At 30.7% G+C, this 25397-nt stretch overlaps 1 protein-coding gene across 3 annotated transcripts in view; it reads right to left on the bottom strand.

Moving 5' to 3' along the window:
* LOC129920110 (probable serine/threonine-protein kinase nek3) overlaps positions 1-25191 on the bottom strand; it is a 52552-nt gene extending 27361 nt beyond the window's left edge. Inside the window, exon 1 of one of the 3 annotated variants that reach the window (XR_008773191.1) lies at positions 24275-25188. Coding sequence is in view for 2 of the 3 variants with exons in the window: in XM_056001308.1 (XP_055857283.1) it covers positions 24275-24602 (328 nt within the window). In the remaining variant the exon portion in view is untranslated. Of the gene's footprint in view, positions 1-24274 lie in introns of all 3 variants that reach the window. The other 2 variants (XM_056001308.1, XM_056001307.1) reach the window with 2 other exon arrangements.
* Between the last annotated feature and the right edge of the window lie 206 nt (positions 25192-25397).

Genomic DNA, 25397 nt, shown 5'->3' with positions numbered 1-25397 from the left:
CAAAAAAAAAAAAAAAAAAAAAAAAAAAAACTATTGCTTTTAATCGAAAAATTAGAATAACTTTTATTTTCCAACCACTGTTTTCATTGTTTTCCGTGCAAAGTATTTAAAATTTTGAATACAAAAATCAGAGTGCATGGAAATACAAGACAATCCCGGGAAAGAAACGATTATACTACCAACAAAATTTGATAGGGCGGTCTTGTCCCTATGTCTGGTCAAGAAAGAAAATGGTGCTCCATTAGGGTGGGTCAAAAAAAAATCGAAATTCATTTTTTTGATTTGGTACTCCGAAAAATCGATTGCTAGACACCTCTAGAATATACACACCAAATATGAACTCTTTATATTTGTGAAGGTCCTCCGCTTCGCAATTTTCCATTTGTACATCAAGCTTCTACTAAAAAAAATCATTTTTTTATTAATTGACTTTTAAGCAAATTTCTTTACATATTCTTGTAGGAAATTGAACGCTCTACAAAAAAAGCCTTGTACACTTTTTTCGTTTATCTTACCGTTTAATAGATATTTGAGGTCCAAAATTCGAGAAAATCTTTAAAAATTTGTTTTTTGTTCTTAATTTTGTAACAAATTGAAAAATTATAGTAATCAAACGCGCAAGACATATTCTTGTAGGAAACAGATTGCTCCAAAAAAAAGGTCTTGTTAACTTTTTTCATTAATCTAACCATTCTAAAGATATTCGAGGTCAAAGTTAAAAAAAATTATAAAAACATTTTTTACTTTTAAAAATTTTTCAGTTCACTGAAAATTTATTATTTTCAAATTAACAAGATGTATTCTTGTAGGAGCTTAAACGTTCTACAAAAAATTCCTTGTCATCAAATTGATTGCTTTAACCGTTTAGAAGATATTCGTATCCAAACCAATGCCCACTGATTTCAATAGTTTTCTTATGACCCGTATGCAATGTGATGTGGATACGAATGTCTTCTATACGGTTAAAGCAATCAATTTGATGACAAGGAATTTTTTGTAGAACGTTTAAGCTCCTACAAGAATACATCTTGCTAATTGAAAATAATAAATTTTCAGTGAACTGAAAAATTTTTAAAAGAAAAAAAATGTTTTTATAATTTTTTTTAACTTTGACCTCGAATATCTTTAGAATGTTTAGATTAATGAAATAAGTTAACAGACCTTTTTTGTGGAGCAATTTGTTTCCTACAAGAATATGTCTTGCACGTTTGATTCTTATAATTTTTCAATTTGTTACAAATTAAGAACAAAAAACAAATTTTTAAAGATTTTCTCGATTTTTGACCTCAAATATCTATTAAATATCTTTTTTGTAGAGCGTTCAATTTCCTACAAGAATATGTAAAGAAATTTGCTAAAAAGTCAATTAATAAAAAATTGATTTTTTTTTAGTAGAAGCTTGATGTAAAAATAGAAAATTGCGAAGCGGAGGACCTTCCCATTAATATAAAGAGTTCATATTTGGTGTGTATATTCTAGAGGTGTCTAGCAATCGATTTTTCGGAGTACCAAATCAAAAAAATGAATTTCGATTTTTTTGACCCACCCTATGCTCCATAATAATATAAACATGATGATGATATAAAATAAAGTCAATCGATTTCTCAGGTCCGAAACAGGGGGAAACAGTCAATAGCTTACATGTCTTAAAATAATTGCAAACCGATTTTATTAAAAATAAAAAAAAAATTCAAAAATTGATTTATGATAAACTTTTTTTTTTTGTTAACGGCTGTAACGATTTTAAAAATATTTTTTCTAAAAATGCATCTTAGTAAAAGAAATAAAAAGGCATACGAATTTTATGTTTTTTTTTTTTTGTATAAAAAGTCTGAAACATTTTAGAAATTTGAACTGAAGAGCAAGTTTGTGCTACCCAATCGTGCATAATAATTAATGAATTTTGCAAAATATTTAAATAGTTAAAAGCATGCCACCGCTGCCGCTAAGAATTCAACAGCTGATTTATTAGAACAAATCACGCAGAAAACTAATTACATCTCTCAATTCGCAAGAATCAAATCTATAAAACTCTAAGCTCAGTTATAACTTTAAACCATGCATACATTTGTTTGTGCAGTGGATGTAGTGCTTGACTGCTAACATAGAGGTGTGGGTTCGAGCCCTACCTCAGGCAGCATTCTTTTCTTTATCCCCCAGCTTGGAAGCCACCCGTGGGATTATATGAGATAATAATCATCTTATTCTCAATTCACTGTACCAACAAAAAATTCTTTCCTATCTTTCTATTCCTTCTACCTAGTGCCGTGCAGTATGCATTTAAAAGACCTTAGGTCTTAGGTTTATATTATTATTAATTATTATTAATACAAAAAAAACTTACAGATCAGTCAATATGTGACTGAATGCTCAAAACCTCTACTCATAAAGCAAAACAAAGAATCATCGTAGATGCAACTTTTATAAATCCACATCACTTTAAATCGCTACATTTTAGTTTAAACAATTCAATGACATTTAACTTAATTACAAACAGTATACAAAACCTGCACTTTTAATTATATTTACTACTATTGAAATACACATAGTAGCATTTAATATGAAACTAGTTAAAAAAAAAAACGGGGCCTTGACTTGCCACCTTAGCGTCTTAAATTCAAAAAATATTATAATTTAATTTTATATGTATGTATGTTAACCAAATAAACACGATTTTCGTCTGTCAAGTTATCTTCGAAAGCACTGGCTTAAATTAAAATTTAACAAATGCCTATTATATGTATATAAATAATTGTTAGAAACATTAAACCGTAATTATTGCACTAAGTTTTTATGTTTAAATTTCTTAAAGTAGGATGTATTCAAACTTGAAGTCATTTTTTATCACGAAGCTGATTATATACTTACTTATTTTAGAACAAGATCTTAAAAACAAAAACATTTGTATGACATACATATATACGAGTATGTATACGATATTGTATATCCTATACATTCATATAACTCATTTGTCCTTGCTTTTAATTTTATATAAAAGGTCAAACAGATATAAAGTTTGGTCAATATATACAGTTGTTTATGAGAAACGCTTGTTAAACCTGAATTCGGAAAAAAGGATGCAAGAGAAGCAAGTATTTTTTTTTTTAATTGGGGATCTATTTCGTAGAGCAATACTAGCAAGGCACATGTAGAAAGATAAGAATTCAATCTTTTATTTTTCAATACATATTTATAAACAAAAAAATTGATTTAGCAAACAAATCTTATTTTTTATCTATGAACAAAAATGTATCCACATAATTTGCATTTCAATTATTTGACTATATATGTATGTGTGTAGATATAATATGCAAATATGTTTGTATTTTGTTTTGGTATTCTATTTTTATTGTTTTTGGTTTTTGATTGGACATAGAACCGAAAATTGGTGTACACATTTTGGTGCTTTTGATTCTTTAGATATTTTTATAAGTCAAATTTTCTAGTTTTTTTTTTATGCAAGCTTCGGGGATATTTAGCCTTCTTTGTCAGATAAATAATGTACAAAATTAAACTCCGAACTGTAAGTACCATTAATTTTGGTGCAAAATAAATTCTTAATGATTTCCTTGAGTTTTGGCGAATTGTCTCAAACTTTATTTTTTCGACATTTTTCCAAGGTGAGCAGAACATAAGTTTTGTTATTGGATATTTTAGTGCTACTTAAGTGCTAGTTAAGTACCCGAAAATTAAATCTAAATTAAGGGATCCACTGCTTTTGGAAAAAAAATAATGTTTTCCTACAAACTTTATTAAAAAAAAAATTAACTTTTTCCCTATACTCCAGTCAAAGCGTCATTTGACCTTGCGCAGAGAGGCACTGTCAGTTTTTATTTCATGGATCGATAGGGGTATATTTAGAAGGCTTAAACCCAATTTCTCACCACCTGATCATTCTTATTAGCGGAGTTATTCGCAAAAATGCATTTTTTGGGATATTTTACCATTAAGCTAATATCTTTGCTCCAGATTGTCGTAGACCAAAAAATAAACAAACATTCTCTTCCTTATAATATTTTCTATCGTTGTATGTAATTTCATTGTATTTGAGTGAGTAAATACAAAATGGCAGCCATTTAAAGTCAAATTCTTGTTGTTAAAAAAACACATTTTTGTCATTATTTTGAAAAAAGCTTATGTCATGATTGACATTTTTCTAACCTATTTTGTAGCCCTGTTCATGTCCTGCATTTTACAGAAAAAATCAGCTCTTTATCACCAAAGATGGCCGAGCAATCGATAAATGAACGCATGCAAAACCGGTGCGAAAACACCCAAAAATATCGTTTTTTGGGAATAACTCCGCTTCAGAGTGTCCTACGACAAAAAATAAAGCTATTAATTGTTTGTTACAACATTTTCTATCGATTTGGTGCACATTATTTTTGTTGAAACAAATAAAAAATAAGTAATATTAAGTCAAAGACGTTTTTTTGTTTAGCAAACTCTTGCGTTATTATTTTGTAAACAGTGCAAGTATTGGCTAAAAAAATAAATTACTGTTGTAGTCCTTTAAATTATCTACAATTTAAAAAAAAAAAATTAGCTCTCTACGACCCACACGAGCCGAGAAATTAATTTTTTTTAAAAGTTCCAAATGCCCAACGAAAAACATGAGACAAATCCTCTTATAATAGTGAGGCGGCTTAGCATCTAAATCGTGCACTTTGTGATAAAAGCATGAAATTTATATCATGGGTATTACTCAATATTTAGTCCAGTCAAATTATATTTGGTTGTATGGAGGTCTGAGAAATAATTCGCAACTGCAATTCGTACCTAAAATATGAAAGTACACTAGTACAGGAACTAAACCCCCCATTTTCCGAACAAATGTCTGGACGACTTTGGCCGCCATTTTGTTTTGAACAGTTTTGCGACTATCGCTTGTAGTTCGGCTAGTTTTGGTGTTAGAGAAAAATGTTATGAGACAAACTTGTAGTAAATTTTATTTCCCACAAAATATATTTTATAACTTTTTACTCTAAAACCCACCATTTAGGAATTATAATGATTTTCGTAAAATGCTATGCTCACTTTTTTTTTATATGCACCATAACTTTTTATTTTAAACTTTTATCAAAAAATTGTTGTTATAAAAATTGAAGAACTATTAATTAACTATGTTTTTCTCATATAAGGTTTTTTTCTCCGACGTACCGTTCCCTCACTAGAACGAAAAATCAATAAAAAAAATTAGAAAAAACAGGGTGAGGGGAGAGCACGATAACTATGGCGCTGAGATTTGATAACTGTATTTTGTAGAAGGGTTCAATACAAGTATTTTTTACTTTGGGAGGGGGGGTCTATCTAACCCTGTTTAGGCGGGAGGGGAAATTTTCTAAAAAACAACCTAATATTTAAAAAAAATATTAAAAAACAACGGCAACACTAAGAGTTATGAAGGATATTTTTTTCAAAAGCCACAATTAAACGCTTTATTTTAATTTTTAAATAGTGTTTTAAAAATTAATAGTTTTTGAAATAATCGATCTCAAAGTTAAAATTAGCGAAACAAATTAAAAAAAAAAACACATTCAATACTATTTTTGTCATGACCATTAATTTCAATACAAAATTTACTATTAGGTACAATAAAACTACCTTGGCTGATTTTCTGTCAAACACTGAAAACCGTATATTTCATGACTTCTAGTTTTTGAGAAAATTAAAAAAAAAAATACTTTTTTATCAGATGTTCACTTATTTTTTTTTTTTTTGCTATTTTGATAACTTTGGCCATCAACAAAAAAGTTGGCAATTTTCTGCTCCACTAAGGGTACGAAAAGTCGTCAGGTAGGCGCCAATGTCAACAGTTTTTTAACTTAACTGCCCTGCTTTGCGAGTTCTCAGAATCTCTGTGGTGAGCGTAAAATGTTTTTTTTTTTAACGCATAAAGCTCTCAACTAACTCTATATGTAATAAATACATAAGATCTTTTTTGTTTATGATATTGTTAGTACCAAAGTTATCAAAACAGCAAAACAAAATAAAAAATTGTTAATATGTTTTTTTTTTTTGTTTCATTTTTCAATTTTCTTAAAAACAAGAAGGCTTAGAAAATCAGCGAAGGTAGTTTTATTGTAATAGTTAATTTGTATTGAAATTAATGGTCCTGACAAAAATAGTATTGAATGTGTTTTTTTTTAATTTGTCTCGCTAATTTTAACTTTGAGATCGATTTTTTTAAAAACTATTAATTTTAAAAACACTATTTAAAAATTAAAATAAAGCGTTTAATTGTGGCTTTTGAAAAAAATATCCTTCATAACTCTTAGTGTTGCCGTTGTTTTTTAATATTTTTTTTAAATATTAGGTTGTTTTTTAGAAAATTTCCCCTCCCGCCTAAACAGGGTTAGATAGACCCCCCCTCCCAAAGTAAAAAATACTTGTATTGAACCCTTCTACAAAATACAGTTATCAAATCTCAGCGCCATAGTTATCGTGCTCTCCCCTCACCCTGTTTTTTCTAATTTTTTTTATTGATTTTTCGTTCTAGTGAGGGAACGGTACGTCGGAGAAAAAAACCTTATATGAGAAAAACATAGTTAATTAATAGTTCTTCAATTTTTATAACAACAATTTTTTGATAAAAGTTTAAAATAAAAAGTTATGGTGCATATAAAAAAAAAGTGAGCATAGCATTTTACGAAAATCATTATAATTCCTAAATGGTGGGTTTTAGAGTAAAAAGTTATAAAATATATTTTGTGGGAAATAAAATTTACTACAAGTTTGTCTCATAACATTTTTCTCTAACACCAAAACTAGCCGAACTACAAGCGATAGTCGCAAAACTGTTCAAAACAAAATGGCGGCCAAAGTCGTCCAGACATTTGTTCGGAAAATGGGGGGTTTAGTTCCTGTACTAGTGTACTTTCATATTTTAGGTACGAATTGCAGTTGCGAATTATTTCTCAGCAAAAGTATAACTTGACTGGACTATATTAGAGTTATTTTGAGATATTGGGCCACTTTGTATTCCATCCAGGAGCGTAGATACAAGAGATTTTCTGTGTTGCACCCGCATTGTTGCATATCATAGTATAGCTGATGAAACCTTTTAATTAATATAATACATGATTTCGAGGTAATTTTTAACGCCCGATCGAATAAAACCAATAGCAATATGCCTGGACCGTCATGTAAAAAGTTATTGCACTTTTTATAAATTGTCTTTTACTCAAACAGCAAGATTCAGAATATTACCAAGTACTCCTTGAAAAAAAGTGGTAGGTTCATTTATCTTTAAATGAGGGTTATATATTGTACTAACAATCCTATTAATTTGATCCTTTTATCACAAACTGCACAATTATTTTTCATACTTTTACTTTTGCACCTCACTCCTTCAAAACATTAATTTGTATGAAAATTCAATAAAAAATAAAAGCAAGCAATTTAAGTTTTGCATGAAAATTCAATGTTCCATGGTAAATATAATTCATTTTTTGATTATTTTTGATTCTCATACGATGTATAAAATATATATGCGGTTCAAAAAAATGCAAAAATTTTCCATGTGCTGCAATGGTACCATTTCAAAAGTGTTCTTTCTCGCTAAAAAAACACCCTTTGACCTGAAATTTTTTGATGAACATATTTTATTATTTTTTTCTATGGTATATGAAACGTCCACACGAAATTTTATCAACCTACCACTTTTTTTCAAGGAGTACTTGATAATATTTTGACTCTTGCTCTTTGAGTAAAAGACAATTCATAAAGAGTCCAATAACTTTTTACATGATGGTCGAGACATTTTGGTATTGATTTTATTCGATCGGGCGTAAGAAAATACCTCGAAATCATGTATCATATTAATACAATATTTCATTGCCTATACTACGATATGCAACAAATCGAGTGCAACACAGAAAAAGTCTTGTATCTACCCTTCCGAATGGAATACAAGGTGGCCCAATATCTCAAAATAACTCTTAAATTGAGTACTACCAACGATGTTAATTTCATGCTTTTATCACAAAGTGCACGATTGAACTCTTTTTTAATGCTAAGCCGCCTCACTATAACAAGAAACAATGAAAACAACCCCTCTCACTGAGAACTATTATTCGACTCATAAACAAGGGAAATTTTTTTTAAATTTTCTTACGGAATGATGCTTTCTTAAAATTATAATTACTCGGCTCGTGTGGGTCGTAGAGAGCTAATTTTTTTTTAAATTGTAGATAATTTAAAGGGCTACACCAGTAATTTATTTTTTTAGCCAATACTTGCATTGTTTACAAAATAATAAGGCAAGAGTTTGCTAAACAAAAAAACGTCTTTGACTTAATATTACTTATTTTTTATTTGTTTCAACAAAAATAATGTGCATCAAATCGATAGAAAATGTTGTAACAAACAATTAATAGCTCTATTTTTTGTCGTAGGACACTCTGAAGCGGAGTTATTCCCAAAAAACGATATTTTTGGGTGTTTTCGCACCGGTTTTGCATGCGTTCATTTATCAATTGCTCGGCCATCTTTGGTGATAAAGAGCTCATTTTTTCTTTAAAATGCAGGACATGAACAGGGCTACAAAATAGGTTAGAAAAATGTCAATCATGATATAAGCTTTTTTCGAAATAATGACAAAAATGTGTTTTTTAACAACAAGAATTTGACTTTAAATGGCTGCCATTTTATATTTACTCACTCAAATACAATGAAATTACATACAACGATGGGAAATATTATAAGGAAGAGAATGTATGTTTATTTTTTGGTCTACGACAATCTGGAGCAAAGATATTAGCTTAGAAGTAAAATATCCCAAAAAATGCATTTTTGTGAATAACTCCGTTAAAAAGAATGATCAGGTGGTGAGAAATTGGGTTTAAGCCTTTTAAATATACCCCTATCGATCCATGAAATAAAAACTGACAGTGCCTCTCTGCGCAAGGTGAGGCCCTTTTTTCCGACGCTTTGACTGGAGTACTAGGGAATCACTCAAAACTGTTTACTATCAATTATGGAAAAAATCGCTCCAGTAGTTTATGCTGTAGCTTGAGGTACGTACAGACAGACAGATAGAATTGGCGGACCCAATTTTTTGGCATTCTCCATGATCGTAATGTCATGTCTGATAGTTATCTCGAGTTCTATTTTTTTTTTTTTTTTCGAATCCTAAACTAGCCCTATAGCTATAGTACCTACAGTTGTGTTCATAATAATAAAAATAAAACAAAAAGGCTTATATTTTCAACGTTATAATATTTTCCACAAAACTTCAAATAGCAAATTAAAGTATTTTATTAATATTACCAGAAAAAATTAAGATTGATTTTTTTCCGTTGCTTTTGTCACGGATACATCCATTTTAAAAATTTGTGGTTGTTCACAAAAATAGCAGTGTATAGCATTTTACTGCATCTATAAGGCAAAAAGTAAGAAAACTATTAAAAGTTGTATGAAAGTGTGTTAATTATTAAAGATTACCATTAATACTTTGTGGAATAACCATTATTTTAATTACTGGAATGCATCTTCGGGGCATAGAGTCCATTTAAATTTGACACTTCTCGACTGGTATTGAAATCCACGAATCTCGCACTACCTGCCACAAATCTTTCTAATTTTTTGGTTTCACCTCATGGACCTCATCTTTTACATTCCCCCATAAGTTTTCAAAGGGGTTAGGGTCGGGGGATTGTGCGGCCAACTTCCTAGCGCATACCTTTTTCTTCTGAAATCATAATTTTGCCGCTTTCGAAGTACGCTTTGGGCCATTATCTTGTCGTATACCCAAACCAAAGGCATTTCCTCTTTAGCATAGGGTAACATAACCTCCTCGAGAATTTTTACGTACTCCAAAATACCCTTGATGGGCCCTGATGGGATTAATAGGCCCAACACCGTTGTATGAAAAGCATCAGTTTCGCTCTGACATGCTTCACCGTTTTCACGGTGTATCGTGGATCGTTTGATGCATTTTTTGGTCTTCTCACATACTCCTCTTGGGATCCAAGGGTCGTCGGGAGTATGTGAGAAGACCAAAAAATGCATCAAACGATCCACGATACACCGTGAAAACGGTGAAGCATGTCAGAGCGAAACTGATGCTTTTCATACAACGGTGTTGGGCCTATTAATCCCATCAGGGCCCATCAAGGGTATTCTGGAGTACGTAAAAATTCTCGAGGAGGTTATGTTACCCTATGCTAAAGAGGAAATGCCTTTGGTTTGGGTATACGACAAGATAATGGCCCAAAGCGTACTTCGAAAGCGGCAAAATGATGATTTCAGAAGAAAAAGGTATGCGCTAGGAAGTTGCCCGCACAATCCCCCGACCCTAACCCCTTTGAAAACTTATGGGGGAATGTAAAAGATGAGGTCCATGAGGTGAAACCAAAAAATTAGAAAGATTTGTGGCAGGTAGTGCGAGATTCGTGGATTTCAATACCGGTCGAGAAGTGTCAAATTAAAATGGACTCTATGCCCCGAAGATGCGTTCCAGTAATTAAAATAATGGTTACTCCACAAAGTATTAATGGTAATCTTTAATAATTAACACACTTTCATACAACTTTTAATAGTTTTCTTACTTTTTGCCTTATAGATGCAGTAAAATGCTATACACTGCTATTTTTGTGAACAACCACAAATTTTTAAAATGGATGTATCCGTGACAAAAGCAACGGTAAAAAATCAATCTTATTTTTTTCTGGTAATATTAATAAAATACTAACGAAGAAAAAAATAACAAAAATAATAAAAATTATTTAAATTATTTCTATTTTAAGTGGAGCGATTGAATATAATTCAATTTTAAAGTTCAAGTGACCTCAACTCCAAATTTATAAAGCGTTTCGCCCAGGTACGACAGTGGGCTCATCAGTTAGATCTGTCGTACCCTTACTAAGACGCCTTATTTTGGTCGATGTTTACCGACTCTATATAAAACTCACAGCATGAATATACTGTGAATTCTAATATTCAAAGGGAATTTGTTTAAATTCAGACCTTAGAAAAATGTATGCCCGTGGTCAGGCTGATATAATAACGAAGAAAAAAATAACAAAAATAATAAAAATTATTTAAATTATTTCTATTTTAAGTAGAGCGATTGAATATAATTCAATTTTAAAGTTCAAGTGACCTCAACTCCAAATTTATAAAGCCTGACCACGGGCATACATTTTTCTAAGGTCTGAATTTAAACAAATTCCCTTTGAATATTAGAATTCACAGTATATTCATGCTGTGAGTTTTATATAGAGTCGGTAAACATCGACCAAAATAAGGCGTCTTAGTAAGGGTACGACAGATCTAATTAATAAAATACTTTAATTTGCTATTTGAAGTTTTGTTAAAAATATTATAACGTTAAAAATATTAGCCTTTTTGTTTTATTTGGGGAGCACTGCTATTATTATGAACACAACTGTATATCGAAAGTAAAAACAATATGTGATCAAAATATATGTTTTTTTTTCCTTGCATAGTTCTTGTGAAAAAGTCAAATAACTGTGACTTTCGTTACCGTGATTGTCTTGCGGAATATTTTTCTCCGTATGCTGGCATACGACCAAAATAATTAACTTCTACTTCATCTTCAATCAGATAATATCCAATCTCCTACTTATTTTGATTAAATTTAATTTATATTACCGAAGAAAACAAAAAAAAATTATTGATCAAAGGAATCTCTGGTTTTATTTTGTAGAAATTGTTTTGATTTCAGCTCTTAGTTCTTGTAAAAATTGTCGTCAAATGACACACACACAATCGCAAAAAGAATTTGATCTGTTTTCAAATTCCTTTTTTACTCCAAAAATTCGATTTTTTTAGGCGATTCTAAAAATTGAAAGGAATTCGACATTTTTTTTTTGAGAAAATCGCTGCAGTAGTTTAAGCTGCAGCTGAAGATAGATACACACAAACGGACAGACGACAGTATTCCGGGACCCACTTTTGCCGCCTTCTCTATCATCGTAATGATGTGTGATTTTTATTTCGTTTTCGATATTGTTATCGAATCATAAACTTGCCCTATTATAATACCCACATATATCGCAAGTAAAAAATGTTAAAATTTTATTGGAAGAGCTTATTACCTAATATATTATTCAAAGAAATCAGAAAAATGTATTTTATAACAAAATTTCAATTAATTTAAAAGATATTATAAGCAAATATTCAATTCAAGTCAAAGGAACTGAAAACAAAGGCATAATAGGTGATTTTAATATTGTGTACATACACTAGCTTCAAAATTCTAAATATATAAAATTGATAACTGAAATATTTATTTACGTATGAAACATTTGTGTAAATAAATGTTTGCAAATCTTAAGAGAATAATTTGTGCAAATTTGAGAGCTTTTTCCATTACGTGTCAGGTAATAAGGGGTTAATTGAGGAGAAAGTTAAAAATCAGTTAAAAATAAATCTTACACAAATTTTGTTTTTTTTTTTTAACCCATGCCCATGGTCATCGTCTAGGGCGGTGACTGAGGTGCAAGGTTAATTGTCGAATTTGAACCATCAATTTTATAGGACATGCCTGGGTTTTGTTGAGGGGATACTTTTGAGGAACGGAATCTACTATGAAAGAAGAGCTGTAGAAATATTTAATTCGTGGAAAGAAGAGACGACTCTAAGTTGTCATATGCGCTAGAAGATGAAATACCAAGCATTCATTAAAATTTTTGGAAATAACTGCCATTTTCTTCTTATTTTTTTTTTTTTTTTGAAAAAAACCAAAAATTTCTTATTATCACTTTTCAGAGCTTGAGTTACTGGCGAATTATTACTGGCAAAAATACTCATACTTCTATTCTTTCTTAAGGCTGTGAAATTTTTTAGAAATTGCAATGCATCTACGAAAGAAAAACTAATGTTGCATTCAATAATACCGTGCGTAATGTGTTCAATCTAAGACGATTGTTCGAGTTAAATTAATTTTCTGTTGATTTTTTTAGCTAAATTGTTGCTGTTTATTTAAAGATTATTGTTAAATTGTTTTTTTTTTTTTTATTAAAAAAAATGACTTCACAGTTCCCATTGATGCTTTCTAAGAGAAGAACAAATGTCGATGTCTTCAAACTGTACAGTCTGACGTTTTAGAACATTTTGCTTAAAAGCCATATCGACGGTTAAACTTCATAACCTCGTAAGTCGTTTTTGCAAGTTTTTCAGAAATCAAAAAACAATATGTTGTGTTTCTTGTTTTTGTATGGGATATATCAATACGAGCTTTTGAATTTCGTCATTCCTGAAAAATGTTCAAAACAACATTGTTGAACTGAATATAGCAAAAGATAGCTCTGAATTTTCTGAATTGTTTGCATTAATAATATTTTTTTCGAATTTTTCGATTTACGAGGTTATGAAGTTTAACCGTCGATATATGGCTTCGTATACTACCCTTTGCATTCTCTACCAGATCTCATCAACTCATTCATCCACGATTTAAAAGCTTAACATTTCAGCGACAATTCTAAGTTAGCTATATTCTTCTATGAAATTCACTACCAGGTCATAATCGACGAATATGACCCGCGCGACTGAGCCATTCCATTCATTAAATTATAATAATTTTTTTTCATTCTGAGCATTTCTTTCTTTAAGAGCTGTTTGCTGAAACGAAACTTTTTTTTTACACTATCAGTTCATAGCCGAAGAGCGCTTATAGCAAGCACCGTCTTGCGACTATTTGCCAACACAAAACTGTGTTATCCGGCTCATCACTTAGTGCAGTTTTAGTAGTTAGTAAGCAAATAATAACTACAAAAAACGTACACTAAGAAAAAAACATTGAATTCAATATTAAATGAAACATACATTAAAGAAATACAAACAAAATAATTAATTGAGCAACAAAAAAGACATAAAAATAAACACAAACATTTATGAGCGTGGTACACTGGTTTTTAAGACAGTTTTTAACCTATTTTTATTAAAGTTTAGATACAACATAAAACCTTATGTGGAGGAAAAAGTAGGGAATAAGATTTTATGTTCTACTTAAATATTTAAGTTTCGTTTCAGGAAATGGGTCTAAGAAACCTAAAATGTATGTATTTATAAGAAGTAGATATAATATTTTTTAAAATTATTGTTATAATTGTTTATTTTTTTTAAATTAATAATTTTTTATATTTTTATTTTGTTCTTGCGCCTTGACATTTACTTTTATATTGTCATAAACACATTAATGGTCTGTAGCTCATCTTAATCAAATTTTTAAGCTTCACTTGCTATAAGATAATTTAAGTCTTAATGGGTCATTCTTCTTCTTCTTCCTTTTTCTCGGCGCTGTTATGATCTCGATGTCGAGGGGATCATAACTATCCCACGTAACTGCTTCACACTAGTGATCCGCCTGTGGGGTTCGCCGGGTTGACCTCAGAAATCGGCGGCAAACCTCCCGGTTTTGTATTGTTCCATTTCTAAGGCCAACTGAATGCTGGTGGTTTTGCATTTGCTTGTACCAGGAGTTTTTAGGCCTACCTTTCTTTCTATTTATTTGTCATACTCCAGTCAAAACGTTGAAAAAAAGGCATAATCTTGCGCGCAGAGGCACTGACTGTATTTCTTCGATTTTCTGGATCGATAGTCGCTAACCACCTGACCATTTATTTTAGCGTAGTTATGCACTAAAATGCATCATACTACCACGTTCAATCGAAATAGAGGCGTTTTCGAGAAAATCTGAATAATTAAAAAATGTTGTATAAATGATGTACATACATAGGTATCGTTTAAAAATGAGATACATAATAACAAAAATAAACGGGAATTTACATACCTAACTAATTTTAAGCAAATCAGTTAAGCCGTTTTTCAAACACAAAACGACAAACGGTATTTTGAAACCCACTTTTTTAAACTTTCCTCGAGTTCATAAAAGTCAATTTACAACAGTACTGCAAAATACTAACGTTAGGAAAAATATGAAATTAAGATTTATTTATTTATTTTTTTGTATTTAAAAACAAACTGACCAAAAAAGCCTGGCTATAATATATATCTATAAAAAACAAGAAGAAATATGGACAACAACTTCTTTTCCAGATGAGTTTTAAAAAGAAGTCCAGAAAGGCATCCGATACATTTTTTTAATCGAAATATCGTTGACTATTTAAAGCTTCAATAGACAAGCTTCTCTTTCTAGTTGACTCATAATAAAATATAATGTTTATTTATCTTGAGAGCTTTTTTATTTGCGATAAAGGTACTTCGCCAAAACAATACATTTCTAAAAAATCAAACTTAAGATAACAACCAAACATGGTATTGTAAAGAATGCGAGAAAAATTTGTCCCACAATTTTACCTGTTTGTCTGTGCTTAAGGAGCCACAGTGTAAATGAATGAGTTGGTAACTTCAAACTTGTTTACTTATTACTCATTCATTAAATTATACACATAACTATTGAGATTTAAGTCCGGTCAATTTAGACATCCGAGGTAACATAAATTCCCAGCAAGCTGAAAATAAGTAGGATTGTTGGAAGCACCATCATAAATGATATCGAAAAAGTCCTCATTGATCCGAAACCTGAAAAAAAATTTACTTGTGGTCAAAGGTCACAAAAACGGGTTTTTCACAAATTTCAGCAAAACTTACTAAAAAAATTTTCAATGCAAAAATTGTAGACCAGATTATTATCAATAAACACTTTTTTCCTAAGACCCACCATTTTTTAGATATATATAACGATTCAAAAAGTTGAAGTTGGATTGTAATCGTCATAATCAGGCCTATTCTGAAAAAAACTCCTAATTGAAAAGTTCCTGAAATTTCATTATCTTTTAGCTTAAATTTCGTTCTTCAATGGTTAAGAATATGTGGAAAGCAAAAAAAAATGGGAATTTTCTCCATTTTTTCGATTGGGAGCCTTTCTCCCGAGAACATTTCCCTGAGAATTTTCGTTTAGAATAGGTCTGAATATATACAGGGTGTCCGGTAGAGAATGGACAACCTTAAAACGGCTGATAGCTGCACTTATGACTGTTCTAAAAACAGATAGAAAAAAGTTCTATCGCAGCCAGTTCATAAAATATTGGATTTTTTTCGTTCAGTGTATTTTAAATTTTATCATCTTATGTTTTCGTTCACTACAACCACGAATTAATTAATTTTCTTTTTTTCTTGTTTTTATAATTTTCTACAATAATTGGCTGAGTACATTAACAGTATACAAATTTCATAGATATTGCACCTTTTGCTTAAAAAACATTGAAATCTATTTTTCGTTGCAAAATGTAAAAAATAGTCTGTTATGAAAAATTTTAAACTCCTGTGGTGAAAAATAAATCTAAAGGAACCTAGGTGGTAATAGTTTTTATCATACCTAGAGTTATAAGGAAGTTACCGTTTTTGAGGTACATATACCGATTCAAAAAGTTGACGAAACGATTACAACTCAACTTCACCTTTTTCGAATCGTTATATCTCAAAAACGGTGAGTCTTAGAAAAAAAAAGTAATGACACTTTTTATAGATAATAATCTAGTCTACAATTTTTACGTCGAAAATTTTTTGATAAGACTTAAAGTTTTGCTGAAAATCGTGAAAACCCTTTTTTGTGACCTTTGATCTCAAGTAAATTTTTTTTCCAGGTCTCGGATCGATGAGGACTTTTTAGATATCATTTATGATGGTGTTTCCAACAATGCTACTGTAAGCAAAATCGTATTAATAAGGATTTCCAATGGTATTTTAAATAATTCCAATATTGTAACCTCACCTCCTTTTTTAGTCCAATTTGACCGGACTATTTTATCAACCCGATTGGACATATAACCAAGCAATCTTGTAACTTACCTACATCGAAATTGCCCCAGATAGGGCTGCACGTTGAGAATGCGTTACTGCTGTTTCTAGCAGCAACCGCACTTATTATATTACCCAATAGATTTTCTCACTTTAAATGAGTGTTCAAAATATTATATATTTTACCGGTTATTTTCCCATTTTCCGCAATAGGACCAACTCCAGACGAGGGAAGCATCCTTAAACTATATCTGATGAACCACCGTGCTTAATCATTTTGTGTCGGAGTGATATACATGTTTCTATTATCCTGGCTTTGAATTTAAATTCGTCACTCGAAACAACCAAATTCTAAAAACCCAGGCATAAAAATATGTTTTCTGGGAAGCTAAGTAGTTTTTCTATGTTCAGCAGCTGTGGTCTTGCACGGTTTTTTTCGCGGTAACCATCAAAGGTACTTAATTAACCCTTATATTTCGGATAGGTACTATTTAAAGTGTTAGTGGTTTTGACTTGAATATGCATTCATTTATTCCTATACAATTTGTCTTTTAAGTGGTATAATAGAGCTTTTATTTTTCCCCATTTTGGGGGAAATATTAACTTTTCAGTTAAATAGACTAAGAATAAATAAATAGTGAATTTAATTTCAATACAAAATCCTTGATTGATTGATTTTTGAGGCTTGATTTTTGATTATTTGAGCATTTGCAGTACGACCGCAGTTAAAAATAAAACTGCAGGCAATTGAAGAACAAATGAACTTTCTTTTCCAAATTGGCATTGGAAAAAATGTGTTTTATGTGTAATTGTTACATAAAATTGGTAGTGTGGGTGGTATCCCTGCCTTTTCTTGGAAAATCATAAAGTTATCTCTTATGCTTTTTAAGTCAACTGTGTTCCTATTATTCGAAAAAAAGAAAAAATACAGTGAAGTATAGTCTTTTTTCAATTTGCGATTTAAATTAAAAATAAATGTGCAGTGGAACTTATTAAAATGCATTTATATGCTATGGTTGGGTTTTTTTTTATTAAAGTTTTATTTTAAGGGATTGAAAATTAAGTTTAAAAAGTTTAAAATTATTAAGAAAAACTCAATTTTTGTTTCATAGAAACTGGTCACAACAACACTGGTCACACGAACAATCTGGTCATCAGAACAGCGAAGATATAGGCGTTGGGTATAGGTGTTGTACCTATACCCAACGCAATTTCTCACAAGATTAAGGAGTTTTGTTTATTTTATTTTTGGATGACACAGAATATTACACATATGCATTAGGGTGGTACTTATTTTACTTTTTTTTGCGAAAATTGAGTGCTAAACCCCCTAAATCAATTCCAAAAAATATATATTTTTTTTTTCAAAATTAATAATACATAAATTTAAAAAATTTTTTTTTTCCAAAAAAAAAAAGAAAAAAATGTGAATTTCAGTCCCTTTTTCGATAAACAAAAATTAAAGGTATGATATTTGACTAACTTTTTGTAATAATCCAGTAACTAGGCATTATTATCTTTCAATTAAGCCATCGAAACCTAAAAAAATATTTAATGGCAAATTAACTCAAAAATAACAACAAATCATGCTTGTTTGAATGAAAGAAATGCTAGAGAAAAAAATAAACAAACGAAAAATCTGAATTTGTTTATTAATGATTTCTATGGTGACGACTCCAAAATAATTGAAAAATAAAAATAAGATATTTACTGCCCAATCATACAAATGAAAAGATGTGAATAGAATTTTAAGTTATGAATTGCTATCATATAAACTGGACATTTCTGGTCCATCTTCACCTAGTCCTATAACAATATCTTCGGCAAAGTTATCCCAACTGCATTCAAATGATAAATAATTAAATAATTGTATGTTTTTTTTGTATTGTCCGCGGATATGGAGTGATGCAAGCCCGGGAGACTTGCCTCCGCTTTCTGAGGCTAACCCAGTGAATCTCACAGACGGATCAATTAATTAAAATAGGGATATCAAGAACTGTTCTTCATTATTTTATCGTAATTTAAGAAAAAGTTCAGCTGCCTCATAAATGCTTCCTTCCAGTAAGCGAATGAGTTTTTTATTTTTTGCTCAATTTTCCATAGGACTTTTGATTTGAAACGACCTATAACCCTTCCTGGCCCTATTTTGATAAGAAGTTTGTACTGGTTGTTACTAGAGCAGGGGCGATAATCTGTGTCCAGTGTTGGGTAAATGGCGGATGTTTGATCATTCAAACGTATAATAGGTATGATAGTATTATTATGATACCGTATGAAAGTATAAAAGTAAAGTGGGCGCCACTGGTTTTTTGAAGAGGCTCTAGACTGTAATTTTTTTTCCTTTAAAAGCAAATGATGAAATATGGAAAAATTGAAAAAAAAAAAAAAAAAAAAACAAAACAAAACAAAAACTTCTTAATGAAATAGGGTCAGTAAGGGTTAGGAATAAAAATTTGAATGAATTAGGGCATCTTTTTTTCCTGATTTGGAACCAATCTAGGGGGCGTCCCCAATTAATATACATATAATGTAAAAAATCAGGAAGTTTTGAATACCTACACCATGCATTTTCAACTTGCGGCCCACAACGAGTAACTTTGTGGCCCTCGACATTTTTAATAATTTTAAGCTTAAAGCCTGGTACACAGATCCGAGTTAAATGTTAGGTCCCATAAAAATTATCGATAAGATGCTCAGATAAATTTTAGCTCGGCTTAATTTTTTCGACAGTTTGTATGGAGGTAAAATGTATTTTATTATGAGTTTGTTTTGAACAATTAAAATTAGAAATATGCTAAAATTTATCTCGATCTGCATACCAGGCTTAAGGTTATAATTTATATTTTCTGTTCAACGCACAAATATGGAATGTACCTGAAAACAAAATTATAAATTAACCTACATATTATAAGATCTCGTGAATTAGGAAGCGAATGTTCTGATTTAACCCAACGGTATGTTATATCATAAATGCCCTAGGATGGCATTCTTTGTTTTTTCATAAAAATAGAATAATTGTCGAATGATATGGAAATAAAGGCATGCGATTTTTAATGTGACTCTGAAGAAAGTTCCAAATTTTTATAAAGTGGATATGACCGAATTTCATAAGGCTATAAAACTGCATACTCACATTTTGGTTATCACTCTATTCTCAAAATTTTTTGTGGGCTCTTAGACTATAAGAATTTATAATAATTTTCACTTATCTACCATTTTTTAGAAATAAAAGAAGACACAATATTATGTTTTTAAAGGGTTGTACCACGCACACCACTAATATTTTAGCAATTATTGACCATTTTCCGAGAAGAAACACGAAGAAAATTTGTTATTTTTCAATTTATATTTTTTTCAAAAGACATTTTATAAATTAAAACAAAAACAAATTTCCTGCGATTGAAATATAAAAATTAAAGGCTGACCTAAAAGATTGGTGCCCATTTTTGACAAACAAACTTTGACAACGTTCGGAAGATGTTACCTTATTATGTGTACTGTGGATATTACCTTATTATGTGTAATGTGGATATTACCTTTTTATGTGTACTATGGGTTGTACCAATTTTTCAATTATCTTCTATCTAATTTGAAACTTAAAACTACCTAAGTTTGTACATTTATAACTGTGTGGATCAGAATCAAAACTCATTTTATCCTCTTTCAGAGATTTCGAGTAAATGGAGAAAAATAAATTTAGTAAACCAAAAAATGTATCGGTTTTGCTATTTTTCACACACTTTTTGATCTGGTATCTTAGGCATAAAATATAATTTGGGATATAATGGGTATTGATTCTGATCCATACAATTATTGTTTCTTACAAAATAAGTACCGGTAGAACCGGGTGATTTTGGCCTGGCGGGTGACTTTGACTTTGACATGGACACTTTTTTAAAAAATTGTTAATATATGAAGGACTTGTCTGATTTTTTTCAAGTTTCTTTGTAAATTCGTATAATTTGATGAATTAAAAAGTGATCATACTAGCTTTATTTAATTAAAATTAGATATTCATTTATACTAAAATTTTGTTTTCTTAAAAATGCTAAAAAAAAAATTACCTGAAAATGTTGGATGCTTTGAACATGTTGCAGAAATAGGATTGCAAAATGACTTTAACTCCGCTATGTGTATTGTTTTGCAAGTTGAATTACTTTCATTCTACCCTTGTAACTATTTCATAAAAATTAATTTTAATTTTTTTATAAAAAATGCCATATGGTAGGGTGACTTTGGCCGGGTGGCCAAAGTCACCCTCTTAATTTTTGCACTAGACTTTGTTTTTATATATTGGTATATATTGACAAAACTGATATTTGGCAATATAATTAAAATGTTATCAGATCATACATATCAAAATTTGGCAGCTCAACCACTAGACGTAGCCTTCTTTCGACCTCTTAAAATTATTATGGAGAAAAACCTTAACAGCGTATAAGATGGCAAACTGGAAAAACAAAACAGTGCCGAAAGATGTGTTTCCTAGGCTTCAAAAAAAAGTCTGGGACAGCTTACATGAGAACGACAAGGCAAGGGAAAATATGACATCTGGCTTCCGGGCAATTGGAATTTATCCATGCGATAGGCAACAAGTTTTAAGTAACCTCGACAAAACTGAATCAAGAACAGATAATACTTCCAGCAACATGATGAACATTAGCGATTCAGTATTGGACTATATGAAGAGCCTTCGGACCCCGGATACCTCAACCAGGAAGCCAAGAAAGAAAAAAGTTAACACTGAACCAGGTGCTAGTGTCACTATGGCGGACTTCACATTATCGTCGAGCGTTTTAACACATTCTCCCAATGTAGATGCACCCGATGATGCCACTGAAGAAATGTCCACGGATCAGTCCGGCTACTCAAAAATAAGTCACATCCGGAAGCCAAGACAGTGAAGAAAAAAATAACATTTTACGTCGGCTGCATCTGTTGAACGATGAGGTTACAGTGTCATTCCTGCGAAGAGGTGCTGGGCTCAGCTTCATATACCCAGAGAAAAAAGACGTTGCACAAGTCACCAAAAGTGATCTGGAGAAGAAACTTCCTGTTCCAACGGTTGACCGCTATCCATATCCTTTGAAGGATATCAAAATTTATGCTAATTTTAAGGTTTTGTTTTTTTTTTTTTTAATCAAATAAAAACCGACAATTCTGTGTACCAAAATAAAAACAATACCCACATGTTTTAAAAAATCTGCTCTTTCATTTGGGCTGGATTAGACTGACGTGCTACTTGTAGTTGAATTGGAAATATAGCAAACGTCCTACCGGCCAAAGTCACCCGGAATGGAGGGTGACTTTGGCCACCCATATTTTGGCATTTATCTATAGAACTGTCGGACAGATTTATTCAAGATTAATCATACCTAAAGAATGAGCGAAGTAGGTAAATTGGTTGAAATCTTTATTTAAAAAAAAAATAATTGCAGAAGTTATTCACATTTGAATTTGAAAACGTGCCAAAGTCACCCGGTTTTACGGTAATTGAGTGCTTAAAACTTTGTAGGTATATTAGGTATGAACAACACTACTTTATATTTCAAAAGGAGATGGTAAGTACTACGGATCCTGAACAGAAAGTTTTTAAGTTCAAATTTGTTCCTTTGTATAGACTACAAACTCTTCAATAACACTTAATTTTAAGATACTACTAGATATTTTAATCATCTGTGGTTAAATCGGTCAGTCAATTAAGGTTTTTATGATTTTTCAACTCCTGTATCTCAGAAACTACGTATTTTTTTTTTTTTTTGAACTTTGAACTTATTTGGCTCAGTGGCCATTTATATTTAATGATAATTTACATTTGATATTTATGTTACATTCAAAATAATTGACCTATAAATTTTAATTAATATAAGTTTTGGCATATATAAATATTTGATTTTTAAATTGATTCAAATTGTTGATATTTCTAATGTTGATTGGAAGATAGTTAAAGGCCTGTAATCCCATGTAGAGTATGCTGGCTTGTGCTCTACTAGTTCTAAGTTTATCCCATCCAATATTTAATTTACCCATGTATGTACACATGTTAACAATCTGAAATTTTCCGAGGTGGTTGTTTTTGACAAGCTTAACAAATAATGCGTAAAACACTCAACACAATATCTTCTCTTTATTAATTGGTACATCTCTTACAAAAAAATTAAGTTTTGTTATTTTTTATACACTGATAAAAGTTGTCCCAAGACCCAAAATTTATTAATGTATCAATATTTTTATCATCTAACGTACAAAAGGGTGCTGCAACCAGTTTTTTTTAAAGTTAATTTTATATAGATTTATTACTCCACACTTTTTTTATGGATAAATATATAAAATGTATGTTAGAAACTGGTTTTAGTTTCATTTTTAAGTACCGTACATCAATTAACCGTCATTCCGGGAACGCTTGTTTTGGGGTATAGCTAGATTGAAATTTGAATTTGTTGGTGATATTATGATCCATCAATCGAGGCCACTACAATATAATCTCAAAAATATTTCGTTTTACTTTGTTACATAAAAAATAAAAATAAATTAAGGTCAAAACGTCATTTCCGGGAACGCTCTTAGAATCTGAATAAATAATGTAGTCTTACACTCATAATTTTGCATTTTTTGGGTATTTTTACTCTGGTGTAATTACGACACACGATTACGATCATACGTTAACGTTTTGATTATTTCTGTCTCTATTTAATTTTTAGAAAACGATAGGGACACATAGCAACTATTCGTTAACGAACGTATGCCGTAATTCGACCCTACGGGTATGGCTGTAATAAACAATTTTATCAAAACAATTACAAAAAAATTACTTATGGCCTAAGTGTTTCGGAGGTGCATAAAAGCATTTTTATTGTAGAAATCGGTCTCTGCCCCAAGAAATAAAGTTATATTTGATTTATTTAAGACCTACTATCTTAGTATCATAATACATCATTCACATTGATACTATTCCTAGACCCCTAAAGTAGTTTTGAAGAGATCACCACCATTTCGAGGAAAGTTTTTCTTGTACTAATTTTTGGGGTTTTGCGGTAAATTGAAAAATATACATTTTTGTGCTCTGCCCGTTCATGAGCCGACAAATTATGGCTATAGCGAACATTTGAGCATGAAATTTGTATCATAAAACAAAGTTGATTTTTTTAAGAATTCGGTCATCAAAATTTCCCACCTCCATGATTTTGACCCTTATTCAATATTATTTTCAACATAGTTTTGCGATTGAGTTAATTATGAATTATTTGGTTGTTCTCTATTGAAAAAAAAAAAATATATATTTTTTTAATTAGTCGTTCAAGCTTTTCATTTATATAATGCATGATTCAATGTGTGTTCTGTGTTCTTCATAAGATAACAAAAAATACAATGAAAAACAAGACGACACAACGCATAACATATTTTTTTGTTGTCTTAATTCTGTTTGTATTTAAATGGAATTTGTAAGGTTTCTCTATCAAATGGGTTTGCATTGCATATACGAAAAATCTTTTTTTTTTTTTTCTACTCATTAAGTAGGTATTTTATTTTAATTTTAATAAATTACCTTCTTTGGAACAACTTCCACTTGCAGCTGCAATAGTTTTAGCAATGTTAATCTTTCTGCGTTGAATCAAATCCTTCTTCCACTGAGGTATATCAAAACCAACGTTAGGAGGTGATGGTGTAGTTGTATCCATTTGATGATGATTATTAGGAGAAGTTAAGCTGCGAAAAACTGAAGTTTCGTTATCAAAAACCAATGATGATGTATGTTCTTTGCGCAACGAGCAAGACGCCGCTACAATTTGGGATTTAGGTGAAGTCTTAATGTCTGGAATTGTTGAATCGAGCGTTGTCAACGACGACGATGAATCTGATCCAGGTGACGCCATGTTTTAACTATTGTCGAGAATTTTCTCTTACCACCTGTGCACTAGTTCAGTAAATTATGATAAAAAAAAAATTCGTTGCGCGCGTCGAACTAGTTAAAAGCAAACGTTGCCCAATAAAAAAATAATGAATCTTTTTCAAGTTTCTTGGTACCGGAATATCTAATGGAAATGCACTCAGTTGAATAATTGGATTGGTATCCTTTCTCTTAAATCTTTAAATATGATATTTAAAAACAACAAATTAACAACACATTATGATACATGTTCAATTTAAATTAATTTGTTTGACTAAATAGAACATAAAATAACTTTGAAAAAAGGGCAAACCACAGAAGCACTGTACGAAAATTGAAGAGTATTGATTTTTTGTGTAGACGATTAAAAAGCTACGCCATTTGTTCACCATTTAGAATTAATTTTTGACAAATTACTAACAATTTTATTCTTTTTGTTCGAATAAAGGACATCCAACATTTGTTTGATGAGTACAAAAATATTTCATTTATTTAATTCAGTAATATTCCACATTTTAATAAAAAATTAAAATCACCAAACCAACAAAACCAAGAAATAAACGTCTTTTGTGTTAGGTCTGTTCGATTACTGATGAGCATCAGACTTCGGAGTTAGAGTGGGTGCGTTCACCCAGCGTTACCGTTGAAAATTTTTGAAAGGTCGCTAAAAAAGTCGCTTTCAGAAAAAAAAGGTCTCTAATCTAAAAAATTGAAAAAAAGTCGCTTTTTTGTCGAAAAAGTCGCTATATGAAAAAAAAGGTCGCTTAACCGTTTTCATATG

The sequence above is a fragment of the Episyrphus balteatus genome, chromosome 4 (assembly GCF_945859705.1).
Source record: "Episyrphus balteatus chromosome 4, idEpiBalt1.1, whole genome shotgun sequence".
NCBI lineage: Eukaryota > Metazoa > Arthropoda > Insecta > Diptera > Syrphidae > Episyrphus > Episyrphus balteatus.
Note: the sequence above shows the minus strand (reverse complement) of the source record. Positions and strands in the feature narration are given on the sequence as shown.